Here is a 14,888-nt window from a genome sequence, read left to right on the forward strand (position 1 = left end):
TCAAGAATTCCGATGAGTAAAGTATCAGACTAAATATGGGTTCAACCTTGGTTTATCACTGAGTCGAGAACAATTTCCTTCTTGTCCTTATGATTCATAATGTTCTGGCAAAAAAACCTGAGAACTCTTTGGGGGAAGTCATTGGGAAGTCTTTGGTCCCAACAGGAATTAATTCTCCTTGATTGGTTCTAGAAACATCCTTCCAGGTCTCTACTGGCTCAGTCAACTTGTCCCTATGAACAAGTGATTTATCTAGAAACAGTTAGTCATGTTTGTTCTAAACTCAGGCCAGGAACTCTTAAGTCCTGAGGCTGAAAAAGCAGTCAAGTAGGAATAAGTCTCCCCCTCAAATCTGAATTCCTCCTGGCTCTAGAGAAAGGTCACATTAGAAAAACTTACCCAAAAACCCGATTGTTACACCATAGCCATTTCTTTGCCTATGACAAATCAGATTACACTGAATATTCACTGTTATAGATATTGTCTGGTTCCTTGGTCAAGTCTAACAAAGTTCATTTCATATGTGTTTTGATTTCTCATTTCTTAAGTTAGAGCAGCCAGTTTCTCATATAATTATTTTACTTCTTCCAATTTTTGGGGATCTTACAAAACAAAATCTTTCTAAAAGCCCCTATTAAGAGAGCTCTTAAAAATAACCGGGACTCCATTTGAATCTATATATTTTTATTTTATCAGAGATCTGCCTGGAATGTCTCTGAGTTGTAATATTAGGCTTGGGGAGTTGAATTGCTAGAGATCTCTGGGAACATTCTGGACAAAGAGTACCCTGGATTGACCTAACCCTCCCCTGTTAGGTAGAGCCCTAATTCTGAATAAAAAGAAAAAAATATTTGTCAGGGGCGGGCTCTGAGGGCCCCAGAGCCGCACCCTGGCCTGATCTCTAAGATGGCGCCTGGCAGCTTGCCAGACTTAGCTGCACTCATAAACAAGTTTTAGGAAGTAACTCTGGTTGGCTGTTGTACATGAGGCAATCCTGGTATCTGCCTGGAGACTGTTCCTTGATAGGCTGACTTTCCTGGTAGTCTACTCTCTGATAGGCTTATGTTCTTGATATAAGTCTGAGACTTGCGGAATAAAGGCCTTTTGGTTCCTGTGATCAAGAAGAGCGTACGCGTTGTGATTGTCCCCGCGGGTGGTGGGTGATCATAAATATTTATCTGTTCTTCTTCAGCCTCAACCAGTTGGTAGAGATCACAGATCACACTTCATTCCCTGGGGGCAAAGTCTTGAGAATATTGTTTCTCAGACCTGTTTCAGAGATACCCAAGATGGGGGCAACAGCTTTCAAAGACAAGGCAGGACTGGAGGCCACCTGTTACTGGAGCAGAAACGGCAAAAGTTCCATATTTGGACAAAATCCTCTTGGCAGCACGCTTTGTTGTATGCCAAGAACAATTATGTCTTTAGAAATATTACTTTCTAACAAGTAGATGGATCATGGGACTAAATATTATTGTAGACAGCCTTATATTTCAGAAGGTAACTGCTATAGTCTGGACCTTATATCTCTGCAAAGGGCCTCCCTGTTAAGGACTTGGACCCTAGGGTGGCACTACTGGGAGGTCATAGAACCTTCTGGAGATGAGACCTAGTGGGAGGTCTTTAGGTCATTGGGGGCGAGTCCTTGAAGGGAATTGTGGAACCCTAGCTTCGTCCACTCTCTTTTAACTCCCTGTTTTGTGATATAAGTGGTTTTCCTCCACCAAACATTTCTGCCATGATGTGCTGTCTCACTGCAGGTCCAAAGCAATGAGGCATACCAAAACATACCTTTTCTTTTTATAATTAATTATCTCAGGTATTTCATTATAGTGGTGGAATGCTGACTAACACAGGAGTCAACAGTACCCTAAAAGTAGACTATAAAATGATGATATTCAATAACTTCACTGTATATACTTTGAAAAAATTTTCTGAAGTTTCACTTCTGTCAGCATCTCCACATTTTATATCTTTCTGATAACATTTTCTAAATTTTTGAGAAAATTAGGCTTCTTCTTTTTTTTTTTTTTTTTAAGTTTAAGTTCTTAGAGATCTGATAACCCGAGGAATCTCAGTAAACTTCTCAAGCGGACACATTACCTGTTTAAAGCTGCAGGGGAGTGGAGAGTAATTTATAAAAATTCAATGAATATCATAGTATTTTCCTGAAATGGTTCATCTAAAAGACTCACATTCAGAGTGAAGTTTTCTTTTATTACAGGGTCTGAATCAACACAGCAAACAGGAAACTGCAAAGAAAAGGTTTGAAAACTGCTCTGGAAGCCCTCAGGAATGCCTAGTAAATGAGATGCTTTGGTGTAAAATAAAAAAAAAAGAAAAAAAAACAGCCCATGAGACAGAAGGAAATTTTTATTACGCAGAGATACATTTATAGCCTTAAAGGACTTCATTATTAAGTTAGAAAAATGAAGAAATAGAGGAAACAAGTCTTAAGGAAAAAAACAAAAAGAAACCTAGTGACTAAATAAAAATGTAAAAAATAATACTGATAATGAAAAATGTGTAATATATGTAAATACATTCAACCGTTTTTGGTTTTCACATTTTTAAAAGTAAAGATTGAAAACTCTTTGTAAGCCCAGTTAAAGATAAAAGATCAAGGCCAAAAATTATAGATGGTTAGAATGAGAAAGGAACCAAAGCTAGAGATACAGATAAATTTAAAGAATTATAAGAAAATTCAGCAAACACATTTATGGCATCAAATTTGATTATTATTACTTGACAAATTTCAAATAACCTCCAAAGCAAAGAAGAATGAATGAATAATTACCGTAAAAGAATCAGAAACATTATAAAAAGATTCAATATGAAAAAGGCCCCAGGAACAGATGCTATGTAAAACACTTAGCCTGGCATGTATTAATTACTCAATAAATGCTCACTCCTGCCATTAGTGATGACAGAAAGATACTTTAAGTTCAGATGTCTTTCTTACTTACCTCCATTGTAAAACCTATGACTTTGAAACACTGCTCAATTAATTCATACTGGGCTTTATAGAAACTATTATTCATCATGTCCTGTACCGTTCTGAGTTGGTCATTGTGTAGGTACCTGAAATAAAGTATTAAAGGACAAGTAAAAATCTAAAATTAAATGGATATGAGGACATTTCTTAGGAAAGTACAACCTGGTAGATTACCTGGGAGGCTTATTTTCAGGCAATTTGTAAAGGGCCAGTTTCTTCTTTTCAGCTAACCCAGCATAAATGTAGTAAAAAATATGAAAATTTTTTTCTCCACTGGGGGAAAAAAAAAAATTTTCAGTAAGGTGGTTAGTAAGAACATTTATTAATTGTTAAAATACTTGACAATGCAACTTATTAGAACAAAAAGAACTGTGAGAGCCTGAATACTCCATCTGGCTTCCTGGGGTTGTTATTGTTGCATTATTTTCAATAACCACTCTTAGTAAATTCCACCCACCATAATAAACACTTGATATGAATCATTCAATGTCTGTTGGTGGATGACTTCCAGGCATGTTCTAGACGCTGGGAATAGAGCAGGAACAAAGCAGTCAAGAATCCCCAACTTCTCGGAGTTTACTTGTCAGGGAACAGACAGGAAAAGAAACAAATAAAACATATAGCATGCCAGCTGGCGGTGATACGCGTTGCATTCTCTAACCTACCACCACAACTCCCTGAGGTAGGTATGGTTTCCCCATTTTACGGATCAGGAAAATCAGACTAAGAGCTACCAAATTCCCCCAAAGAAACAGTTGACGACTATGTTGGGTTCAAACCAGGTCTATTTGACTCCAAAGTTCATGTCTTTAACCATCTATTTACACTTTCTGAGGCTCAGTTTTCCCAACCGTGTGAGGGGTCTCTTTCTTGTAACTCTCAAATTCCACGACCCTGTGGCTCTAGGTATAAAGACCATTTCCCAGATGCTAGAATCATACAATGAGGGGAATAGGAATGACAAAAAGGTAAGTCTGGCTCAGGATGTCCCATGGCTTATTTGCTGGGACTCCAGGGTCCATCCCTTATCCTCTTTCCCTTGGGTCCTCCTTTCACTCTGATGGGCTCTTAGAACAGACCATGCCTGCAGGTTCTCATTGAAATGAAGAAGGCCTTTCCTGAAGTTGATGCATCTCCACTGTCCCTTCTTTGCACCCTGGTGGCTATCTGGGAGACCTCCAGGTTTGCATCTCTCTTGTGGAATTCTCCTTCTTATCCTCCACTACATCCCCCTTTTATGTGGTCCTAAATCCTCCCTTGATTACACATTCTACTATCACCAGGCTTACAGGTGGAGTTGGGTCAGGGGAGGGTTCTTCTTAAGAGGGTTAAATTAATTATAAGGCCTCAACTGTCAAGACTTCGTTATCCTTGCTTCTTTCTATTATTCCTCCTTTTCAGTTAGTATGAAACTCACATCCATCACAAATCTCTGGATATGATCACAGGGGACAGGTTTTAAGATCCTACACTATTGCTCCTCCTTGCCTGTCCTAGGCCTCTCTCATCATACCCTGTTACTGTCTGGATATTAGGTGTTCCACAAAAGTCTCTGTGTTAATTTCAGGAATATTCAGAGGTAAAATGATTAGATCTTGAGACCTGTGATCTAATTAGTTCATCCTACTTTGAAAGGACTAACTAGGTGTTAACTATAGGCAAATGGGGCATGGTTGGAGGATGTGGGTCACTGGGGGTGTGCCCTGGAAGGGTTCATCCTCCCTGTGGGCCCCCTCCCACCTACCACCTCTCTGGTTACCATGAGTGGAGCAGTGCTTTTCTACTATGCCCTTCCGCCATGATGTTCTGCCTCAACAATGGAGTTGGCCATTTATGGACTGAAGTCTCTGAAACCACAAGCCAAAATAGTTGTTCTTGTCAGGTGTTTTGGTCTCAGTGACAAAAGATACACACTCCCTACTCCAGGGCAGCCTGTCTTTCCTCTTTTGAGACCCTGTTCCTTTCCCTCACCTCCTTCACAGCCAGTGTTATTGAAGTCAGAAGCTAATGAAATATTTTCAGACGAGGAATTACTATTATCACGGTGATATTTTCCTTGAACAAGGGAGCCTTTAAAGGTTTTTCCACGTGTGTCCATGGAACAGGAAAACAGTGTACTTGATACTATGCATAATCCTACACAAATTGTTTTACTTAAAAGATAATAATGGAGTTTACCACTTCCGAGGTCTTCTCCTCCTACGTATGATATGCAATATAACCTCAGTGGACAAGAACATGTTAACTTTTTCTTGTTAGAAATTACTTATTCTTTCTGAACACAGAAGTTTTCAATGTTAACTCAAACATACACATATAGATTTCCTTTTCCAATGATGCAGTAAAAGAAGTTTGAAGTTTTGGAACATCTGTGGCTTTTATTTTATAATCTCTAGTTTTGGTTCAAGATTTTACCACAAACCATTGCAAGAATGATTTTTGTAGCAGTTCATTTGGGGCTCTAACACATAAGAACAGAGTTAAAGGTTTGATATCTTCATCATACCAATAACTATTTCAGGTACTCCCTTTTGTTTTTCCTGAAAATTAACAAATAAAAATACTTAATATGATCATGTAGAACTTGATAAAGTGAATAATGCAGACCACTATTCTTTCTTGTTAGGATTTGAAAAGGAAGGAAGGAGTTTTCAAAGAGAGAAAAGTAACAATGCTGAATTGATTAATACATATTCTGGATTGAAACTCTGCCCTGGGTCTGGGAGGGAACAATATCACTAAACTTTGGAAGAGAGTTCAAATGTCCAGGAAATCCAAATCTTTCAAATGTTGAGTCACCAGGGAACGAAGACTTGAGGTAAAATTGCAACAGGGGAAGAGAATGCAGAAGAAAGGTGAAAAAGTAATTACAGTGATCACGTGTAATTACACCTCCTTAGATGTGAAAACGAAGGGAGAATCAGATTTCCACAGTCAGCGAGGACAGTTCCAAAGGAGAAGGACATAGGGAAAAGACACCAGTATGGGGACACAGAACAGGCAATGCAAAGGTAAACTTAGAAGAGAGGAGGAAGTACACGTTTGGGTGTTAATTATGCAGAGCTAGCTGTTGAGACTGTAATGTCAGAAGCAATTGACAAATGAGGAAGAAGAGAGAGAACAGAGACCAAGGTCTCAAGGACAAATCTTGGGAAACACACATTTTAAGAGTGGATGGATGAACCTAAGTCAGAGAAGAAAAATTCCGAGAGGTAGAAGAAAAATCAGGAGACACCAGTTGCAGAGCTAGGAAGTGAGGGTTTCCAGCGGGTATGGTTCACAGGTCAGATGCTTCCAGGAGGACCAGCAGAACCTTTGTGCACAATCGGTCCAATTAGCATCCCCCCAGCCCCTATCTGTGGTTCGCCGCAGTCACAAGTAAGAGCTCAACAAACACAAACACACACATGAGCAGGCTTAGAACAAAGCTCAAAGTTTAGTTTCTCACCACAAGATAATGAAATTCTCTAAGCCTAGCACAGCATATAATTTAGTTTGCTTTGTTCCAATGAAGTCACTTTGATGGCTCCATGTGTCACATCTTTAACACTAAAGTGATGCAATGTACAATTAGTGAAGTGACTCATAAGTGTAGACACAAAATTAGTGGATTTCTCTTTAATTATCAGTTTACATTTAATGAGAATTGTAGTTTGACAAGACCTGGAGATACTGTGGGAGATATACTGACCTTGAGTGGATAAACAACCAGAGAGTTAAAACAGTGAGAAAAGAAGTCACCTCCAAAGATCACCCATCTCAGATCCTCCCCCAAGCCCCATGGAAGTTTCACTTAAGAAGACAGGGCCCCATAGCACCTCACAGATGCCAATGTGGCCAGTGGGTCCCAGGTCAGGACTGCCTGGGGCAAAAGCAGGGTCTCAGCAAACTAACAAATATCATTTCTCTGACTCTGGCCCCATTTACTTTGTGGGTTCTCTAATATTATTCTGGAGTTCCACTCAGTAACTTGCAGGAGTAACCTTAGAGTTGCCTCAGGTGTGTTCACCTGCCTTGGACCCTGAGGATCATCTTTGCACCCCAGGCCTCTACTACCCTTCAAACTGGCAAAGTCTTCTCAAGGGGATAGCTTAATTCATCTGAGCAACCTTTGAACTTTTGAAAGAATGAACAGCAACAAGGTTTGGAAAGCTAATGATGAAGTTTTACCTTCTTAAGTCTCCATAGATGTACATGTAACAGTGCTTTCTGTTTTTATTTCTATTTATAAGGTCCCTCCTCCTAGACATTCAGTCTCCTCTTTGCCATTTTCCTGGTCATTCTTAGCAGCCCAATTCCATTTCCCACTTTGCTGAGAAAGTAGTGAGCTTTGCACCAAGGCACGCAGTGTTCTTAGGAGACTAGAAGCTGCTTTACCAAGGAATCATCTCTTATTTGGCTTATATCTCCTGTGCTTAGCAAATAGTAAGTAGTCAGTAAATATTTGTCAAATGGATGAATGAATGGATGAACAAATGCATAAATGCTGAGCTTTGGAGTCAGAGAGAGATGAGGCATCCAACTCCAACTCAGTTATGTACCAGTCTTTTGATATTAAGCCAACTTATTAAAATTCTCTTAGTTCCAGTTTCTTCGTGTATAAAAGAGACAATAACACCCTGTCATCCAGCTGTTAAGAATTAAATGGCATAATGGCTTTAGGGTGCTTAGTACAGTGCTTGACAGGAGTAATTGCTCCATAAATATATTTTCCCTCCCTCCACAGCAGAAAGCACCATGTCTGCCACTTCGTTTATGACTCTTAGGGAACCTAGTAAAGGGCTGGCAAGGGACAGAAATGCAGTCAATGCTTGCTGAACTACACTGTTGTAACAGGAGGAAATGGCAGTAGAAAGTGCTATGATTTATGGTTGTGAGAATTATCCAGCACTGCCTTCAATATGTTCATTTTCTTCTTGAAATTAAGTAGCCTCCTTAAAAATTTTCTTTAAAGTCATCAATATTTAGAAAAAAAAAATGAATGACAAGTTATAAGAGTGTCACCACGAGAAATGTAACCTAAAAATAAATGTGGTCAGAGACCGGGGTGCGGTGAGATATGTAGAGGTGAAAGAGAATAGAAGACAATTCTCTTAAAAGAAAAGGTAAGTTCAGTTTAAAATAGATGAGTCTGTTCTGGTTCTTCCCTGTCCTTCAGGTCCATTCTCCAACCTTCTCTGCCTTGATCTGTGACCCTCAGACTCACCTCTGCTGCAGCAACACCTGAGTCTGGGGTTCTAGGGCACTGGGGGTTCCATTTGGGTTCAGTCACTAGGATGTGCAAGAAGGTACTGGAGAGGAGTGCCCTAACCCTTGCCTTCCCCTTGACAGAGGCTGCCTCCTTCAAAGCAAAAGACCTACAGGACAGTCCCTGCCCAGCAACTGCATTTCCTAGGCTCAGAGGCTTGTTCCCTCTCTCTGCCCCAAAGGCCTCTGGGCACAAATGGTTTCTCACACTTGTTAGTGCTCGGCATCTGGCCATTCCTTCCTGATTCTTTGATGTCCTTTCTGCCTCGGAAAATAGGTTTTGCAGTTAAACTCTTTGAACTTGTTCTTTCCTTCCTGTAACCCTGATTGATATACTAATCCCTTTAAATTTATAATTTAAAAAAGTACCTATGAATAATGCTTCTATTGTCTGTCTGATATTTTCATTTTCAAAGGTCACAATAAACTTCTCTAGGATGTAAAAAATGCAAATCACATTAAAGAAGTAAAAATGGGAAGATGTTTTATTATCAGTTATAAGGTAGCTGTGCTCAAATGATATCTGAGTTATATTTTTAACTTCACTTTCAATTTGGGGATTGGAATGCTTTCCCCAATAAACAATATAGTAAAACTAAAATAGTTTTTAGGTATCTAGTATGACTTAATTTATAGCATGGCTTAAATAGAATACAAATTACTTTATCTAATTAATTAATTAACTTATTTATTTATATTTGGTACCAGGGATTGAACCCAAGGGCATTTAACCACTGAGGCACATTTCCAGTCTTTTTTATTTTTAATTTTGAGACAGGGTCTTGCTAAGTTTCTTATGGCCTTGCCAAGTTGCTGAGGCTGGTTTTGAACTTGTGATCCTCCTGACTCAGCTTCCCGGGTTGTTGGGATTACAGGCATGCACCCCTGCACCCCTGCACCCTGCACACCAGCTTTTAGAACCAGAGGGTACTGGGCACACGGTAGTCTATGTGAGTGATGTTCTGACATAACTCCACAGAACACACGGGGGGACAAAACTGCTTGGCATTGCACAGCATGGTGGCTCCATCTAAATATCAACAGGTTACTGGGTGGTTCTGTCCCCAAGGCCTGAGAGGCTTATACAACTGTGAGAGTAGAACAAACAGCTTTGAGAACCAGTTAAGCTCCACATCTCCATAAGTAGATCCCAATGTCCCTCTAGGTATTGAGTGGGGGAGGTTCTGCATGTTTACTAGAATCTGGGTGCTGGACACACATCAGTAGTAGCAGTTATCATTTATTAAACATCTTCAGTGCTCCAGGTCTATGCTAGATATTATTTCTAATCTTCATAGCTATCAACACCATGACCACTACTATCAAGGGCTTAAACTCTGTGTTCTTACTATGTGCTATTCATTGTACTAAATACTATACTACCCACATTATCCTAATTGACAGGTAAGTTCTAATGCTATTTCCACCTTAAAGATGAAAAATTGAGGTGCAGAGAGGTTCAGTAAACTTCAAATCACAGACACAAACAACAAGTGCAGTCTTTAAGGTCCTGTCAGACTCCCACAAGTGTCTTTAAGATCCTGTAAGGGTCTTCAAGGTTTAAATATCTTACCCAAGGTGGACTAATGAATCCTGGAACCATAATTCAAAATCAAATTTGTCTAATAATCATTTTTTACATATTTTGAATTAAGGACCCAAGGGTAACTACCCACATTGAGGATTGTGCTTAGGAGTTGGACTTCAGGCAATTTTATTCATTTATTTATTCTTTCTTCCTTCCTTCCTTCCTACCTTCCTTCTTTTCTACATTCCTTCCTTTCTTCCTCTCTCTCTCTTTCTTTCTCTGCCTGTCTTTCTCTTTCTGTTCTGGGGATCAAAACCAGGACCTTGTGTATGCTAATGGTACACTTTACCACATAGGTACATCCCCATCCATATTCATGATTTATTATAAACTGAACGATAACAAATTTTAAAACACTTACATTACATAATAATGTACTAATGCATAACAAGATATCATGTTCTTGTGAATTTAACATGACATATTACTACAATAGAGTATGTTTATCATGAAACCACATGAGGAAAAAAAGGAAGATTCTAATTTATCACACTTTCTTTAAAAATAATATGACTACCAGGATACAAATCCAATGTGTGACTATGGTTTCCTATAAGAACAACACAAATCTTTTGGAATCATTAGATGAGAGGGGAAATTTTGCCATTCAGCTATAAATTGCCAAAAGGGACTCATTCAATCTAATATCAAAAGAATCTAGATAGTAATGCTTTCAGTATGTTAGCAATAAAAAAGGCAATACAATAGAGCTTATTTCTAAATCTTTTACCTGGTCCCTTATATGAAAACAAACGAAGAACAGAATTAATATAAAGATTTGCATATATATATATATGTACATATATATATATATAAAATCATTAAAATTTTAAATTATTTCTCACTAAACTTCAAATTTCATTGTTAAATTTCAAATTTCTTTGTATAGAGAAATGTTTTCTTTCATACTTAAAAACTTCCATTTACTGTTGGTACCTCTCTGCTGGGCTTTTGGCTTGCTGCCTGATAACATGGTTTTTGGGTTATTTGTTCAATCCTCTACTGGATGCAACATATGTGAACCTAAGACAGTGCTGCGTGGGTCTTTGTTTCCAATATTGTCTCACTCATAGTAGATTATCAACATCAGTTTGTTGAATGAGAAAGACCTTTTACTATTGAAATAGAAGCATTCATTGTCTTTGCTTATGTTCCCCAGAAAATAGGAGACATCCGACATGGACTTACATGGCTTGGTGGATAACTCGGGATTTCTCCAGAAGGTATTCAGAAATCTGTGCTCCCACTACAGCTCCAGAAGTGGTAAATTTCATTTCCAAATATTTCCCAAATCGGCTGGAATTGTCATTTATAATAGTACAGGCATTGCCAAAGGCTTCTACCAAATTATTCACTTGTAAAATCTTTTCTTGCAGGGTTCTGTTATTAGCCTAGGGAGAAAATGTCAAGATACAAAAAAGTGTGAAATATTAATTTTGTCAATAATAAGATGTCTTTTCTTTGATAAGCAATTTATGTATCTGGGAACCTATTCTTGATAAGTCGTTAGATGTTACAACCTGGTCTATACGCCCCCTCTAGGATATGTGTTCGCCCACTGGCTTTCTTAAAAGTGGATGAAAAGATATTCTACACTTTTCTGTTCGAATACAGTTCTGTGCAGTGCCTGACTGACAAACTCAACTTATGAGCAGCCTATGCATGCTGAAGTACACGCCTCATTTTGTTATTCTTATTCTACTGTCCTGGGCCCTCATCCCAATCTTTCCCAAAGCTAGAACCACTTCCCTTTCTTCCACAGAAGCTGCCAAGCTTGAAACTAAGAGAGTAAAGTTAACTCGAGAATTCAGAAGTGGAAGACAGGGAATCGTGAACATTAGGAGCAGCTCAGAAGTCTGGATGGGAGCCAATGTGGGGTCCCTCTATTTTCTCCTACCCCACCTCTATCTCTTCAAGCAAATGTTAGGTTTGTTTTCCTTCTTTACCATTTTATCTGTAATTCTACCAAATAAAAATTTATTTGGGCCAAGAGCCAACCACTTTTAGAAAGGCATGTCTGTCCTCCTGTCCCCCTAATTCTCCACATTTTGACAGAAATCGGCTCAAGGACATTATTGTCGGGGTTAGACCTTAATACCTGGCTGCAATCAGCTGTGTTAAAGTCATAGGTATATTTCAAGTTGCAGGAAAGGAGTGGTAGATAATGCCGGGACAGAGGCTATACTAGAATTTGAGTGGACTCCAGAGGGGACAATCATAGTAAGGTTTAGAGGCTGTATAAGGACCATGGGAGTCTTTTATTTTTTTATTTTTTATTTTTTTCTTTTTATTGTAAACAAATGGGATACATGTTGTTTCTCTGTCTGTACATGGCGTAAAGGCATACCATTTGTGTAATCATAAATTTACATAGAGTAATGTTGTTTGATTCATTCTGCCATTTTTTCCCTTCCCCCCCTCCCCTCCCACCCTTCCCCTCCATCTATACAGTCCTTCCTTCCTCCATTCCTGCCCCCCTCCCTAAACCCAACTCCAACCCCAACACTAACCCTTCCCACCCCCCATTATGTGTCATCATCCACTTATTAGCGATATCATTCTTCCTTTGGTTTTTTGAGATTGGCTTATCTCACTTAGCATGATATTCTCCAGTTTCATCCATTTGCCTGCAAATGCCATAATTTTATCATTCTTTATGGCTGAGTAATATTCCATTGTATATATATACCACATTTTCTTTATCCATTCATCAATTGAAGGACATCTAGGTTGGTTCCACAATCTGGCTATTGTGAACTGAGCAGCTATGAACATTGATGTGGCTGTATCTCTGTAATATACAGATTCAATGCAATTCCAATTAAAATCCCAATGATGTACCTTACAGAAATAGAGCAAGCAATTATGAAATTCATCTGGAAGAATAAAAAACCCAGAATAGCTAAAGCAATCCTTGGCAGAAAGAGTGAAGCAGGGGGTATCGCAATACCAGATCTTCAACTCTACTACAAAGCAATAGTAACAAAAACGGCATGGTATTGGTACCAAAATAGAAAGGTGGATCAATGGTACAGAATAGAGGACACGGACACAAACCCAAATAAATACAATTTTCTCATACTAGACAAAGGGGCCAAAAATATGCAATGGAGAAAAGATAGCCTCTTCAACAAATGGTGCTGGGAGAATTGGAAATCCATATGCAACAGAATGAAACTAAACCCATATCTCTCACCATGCACAAAACTAAACTCAAAATGGGAGTCTTTTAAAAGATGCAATAAAGGGCGAGAGAAGGGAGTAGGGAGTATTGGGACAAAGTTGACGCTTTAAAAAATTTTTTTTTGGCTGGTCTGAACCCATGAAAAAGATGAGATAATATCTCCACCCACCTGCTAAGTAAGGATTAGAGGAACATTATTCCTCTATCCACAAGACATCCCATTTTGTTTGCATCTAGTAAGTCTTTATCAGAGATAAGTAAAAAACAAGATAAGACCTGATGAGGGTGCACGCCTGCGTGTGCACACACACACGACATTAAATCACATATTTAGATCTAGAACAAGATGAAGAGATTAGATGAACAACTTTACTGACATCTACAAAACAGCATTCACACACGGTCAATCCATTATTGATGAGAACCTCTTGGTCTGCAAATCAAGACAGAAGAGGAAGGTGGCCCTTGAGTACATTAATTCAGGTGTTCAGCTCTTCTGCGCCAGGGTACCATGCTGGCCTCACTGGTCCCCTACCCATCCCCCATCTTATTCCACGCTCCTTAAAATCTTTAGAATGATGTTTATCCTAGAAGTAAGGAGAGGGGAGAGGCTGGGCAAGGGGATCGGAAGGGCCTGACGTGAGGGGCCTGCAGCAGGGCCACCTTCCTAGTCTCCAGCAGCTCTTCCAACCCTAAGGGTCGCAGCCCTGGAGGGCAGAGGGCAGACTAACCACTCAGCAGAGCACACTTCTGCTCCACACCAACATGCCCAAGAGAAAATGCAAAAATCAGCCAGTTGGTGTCTAACAGGGACATGGGATTCCTTTTACTCATCATTCTGCAAATGAATTAGACTGAAGCAGCTATTTTACTCTATGTGGCCTCAACAGTTTCATAGAGATTAGGTCTAGGTTTGTGTTCACTGGTACTTCATAACACAAAATTCCTAAAATCACAATGCTGGCAATATTTTCCACCTGGCTCTAGTTATAACAAGGTAGAGCACAATAAAAATTTTCACAAGGTAAGTTGTATTCAGTGACTTTTTTTTTTTTTTTGCTATTAGTCTAATGAGAAAACACAATTCTTGGCTTATTTTAAGGGCTCTATTAGAAAAATCAAAGTTTCCATCTTCAATTAACTTAAAAAAAAGGTATAATTTACATAAAGATTCACCCTTCACAGTGTACAACTCTGACAGGTTTTACAAACATATACAATCACTTAATCTCCATGGCAATCTACATCTAGAACGATTCCTTTCCCCTTCACAATTATGTCCCTCCCTCAGTAGTCAGTCCCTTCCTCTACTTTCTGCTCCTGTCAATCACCATCCCTGTCATTCCAAATTCACAAGAATGGCACATAAATTGAGTCATATAGTATATTAGTCTTTGGAATCTGGTTTCTTTGACTTAGCACCATGCCTTGGAGATTCATCCGCTGAGATTCATCGTTTCCATCCGTATTTATTTCTTTTTATTGCTGAATAATATTCCATTGTATGGATGCACTATGGTTTTTCTATTTTCTAGTTTGGGGTTTTCCACTTTCTGGAGTTTATTAACAAAGTTTCTCTAAATATTTATGTATAGACTTTCGGGTGAACGTGGGTTTTCATTTCCTCTGGATAAATAGGCTTGCTGAACTGTGCAGGTAAGTGTAGTTTAGCTTTATAAGAAACATCCAAACTGTTTCCAGAGTGGCTTTACTATGTTGCATTCTCACTAGCAAGAGAGGAGAGTCCCAGCTGCTCCACATCCTGGTCAGCACTTGGCCTTGTGAGATTTTAAAAACAAATTGTATCCAGTTCAATAGATGCTTAATGGTGTTTAAGTGTGGTTTTAATTTGCATTTCCCAAATGTCTGTCCAA

General features: G+C 39.0%; 1 protein-coding gene across 1 annotated transcript in view; it reads right to left on the reverse strand.

Annotated features, from left to right (window-relative positions):
• The window catches only part of Myo3a (myosin IIIA), a 240,776-nt gene that overhangs the window by 97,440 nt on the left and 128,448 nt on the right, over positions 1–14,888 (reverse strand). The window contains exons 15-17 of the mRNA XM_047521156.1: positions 11,019–11,221; positions 3,170–3,268; positions 2,967–3,081 (exon numbers count right to left, since the gene is read on the reverse strand). Of these exons, the coding sequence (XP_047377112.1) occupies positions 2,967–3,081; positions 3,170–3,268; positions 11,019–11,221 (417 nt within the window). The remainder of the gene's footprint in view (positions 1–2,966; positions 3,082–3,169; positions 3,269–11,018; positions 11,222–14,888) is intronic.

Source organism: Sciurus carolinensis, chromosome 12 (genome assembly GCF_902686445.1).
Source record: "Sciurus carolinensis chromosome 12, mSciCar1.2, whole genome shotgun sequence".
Lineage (NCBI taxonomy): Eukaryota > Metazoa > Chordata > Mammalia > Rodentia > Sciuridae > Sciurus > Sciurus carolinensis.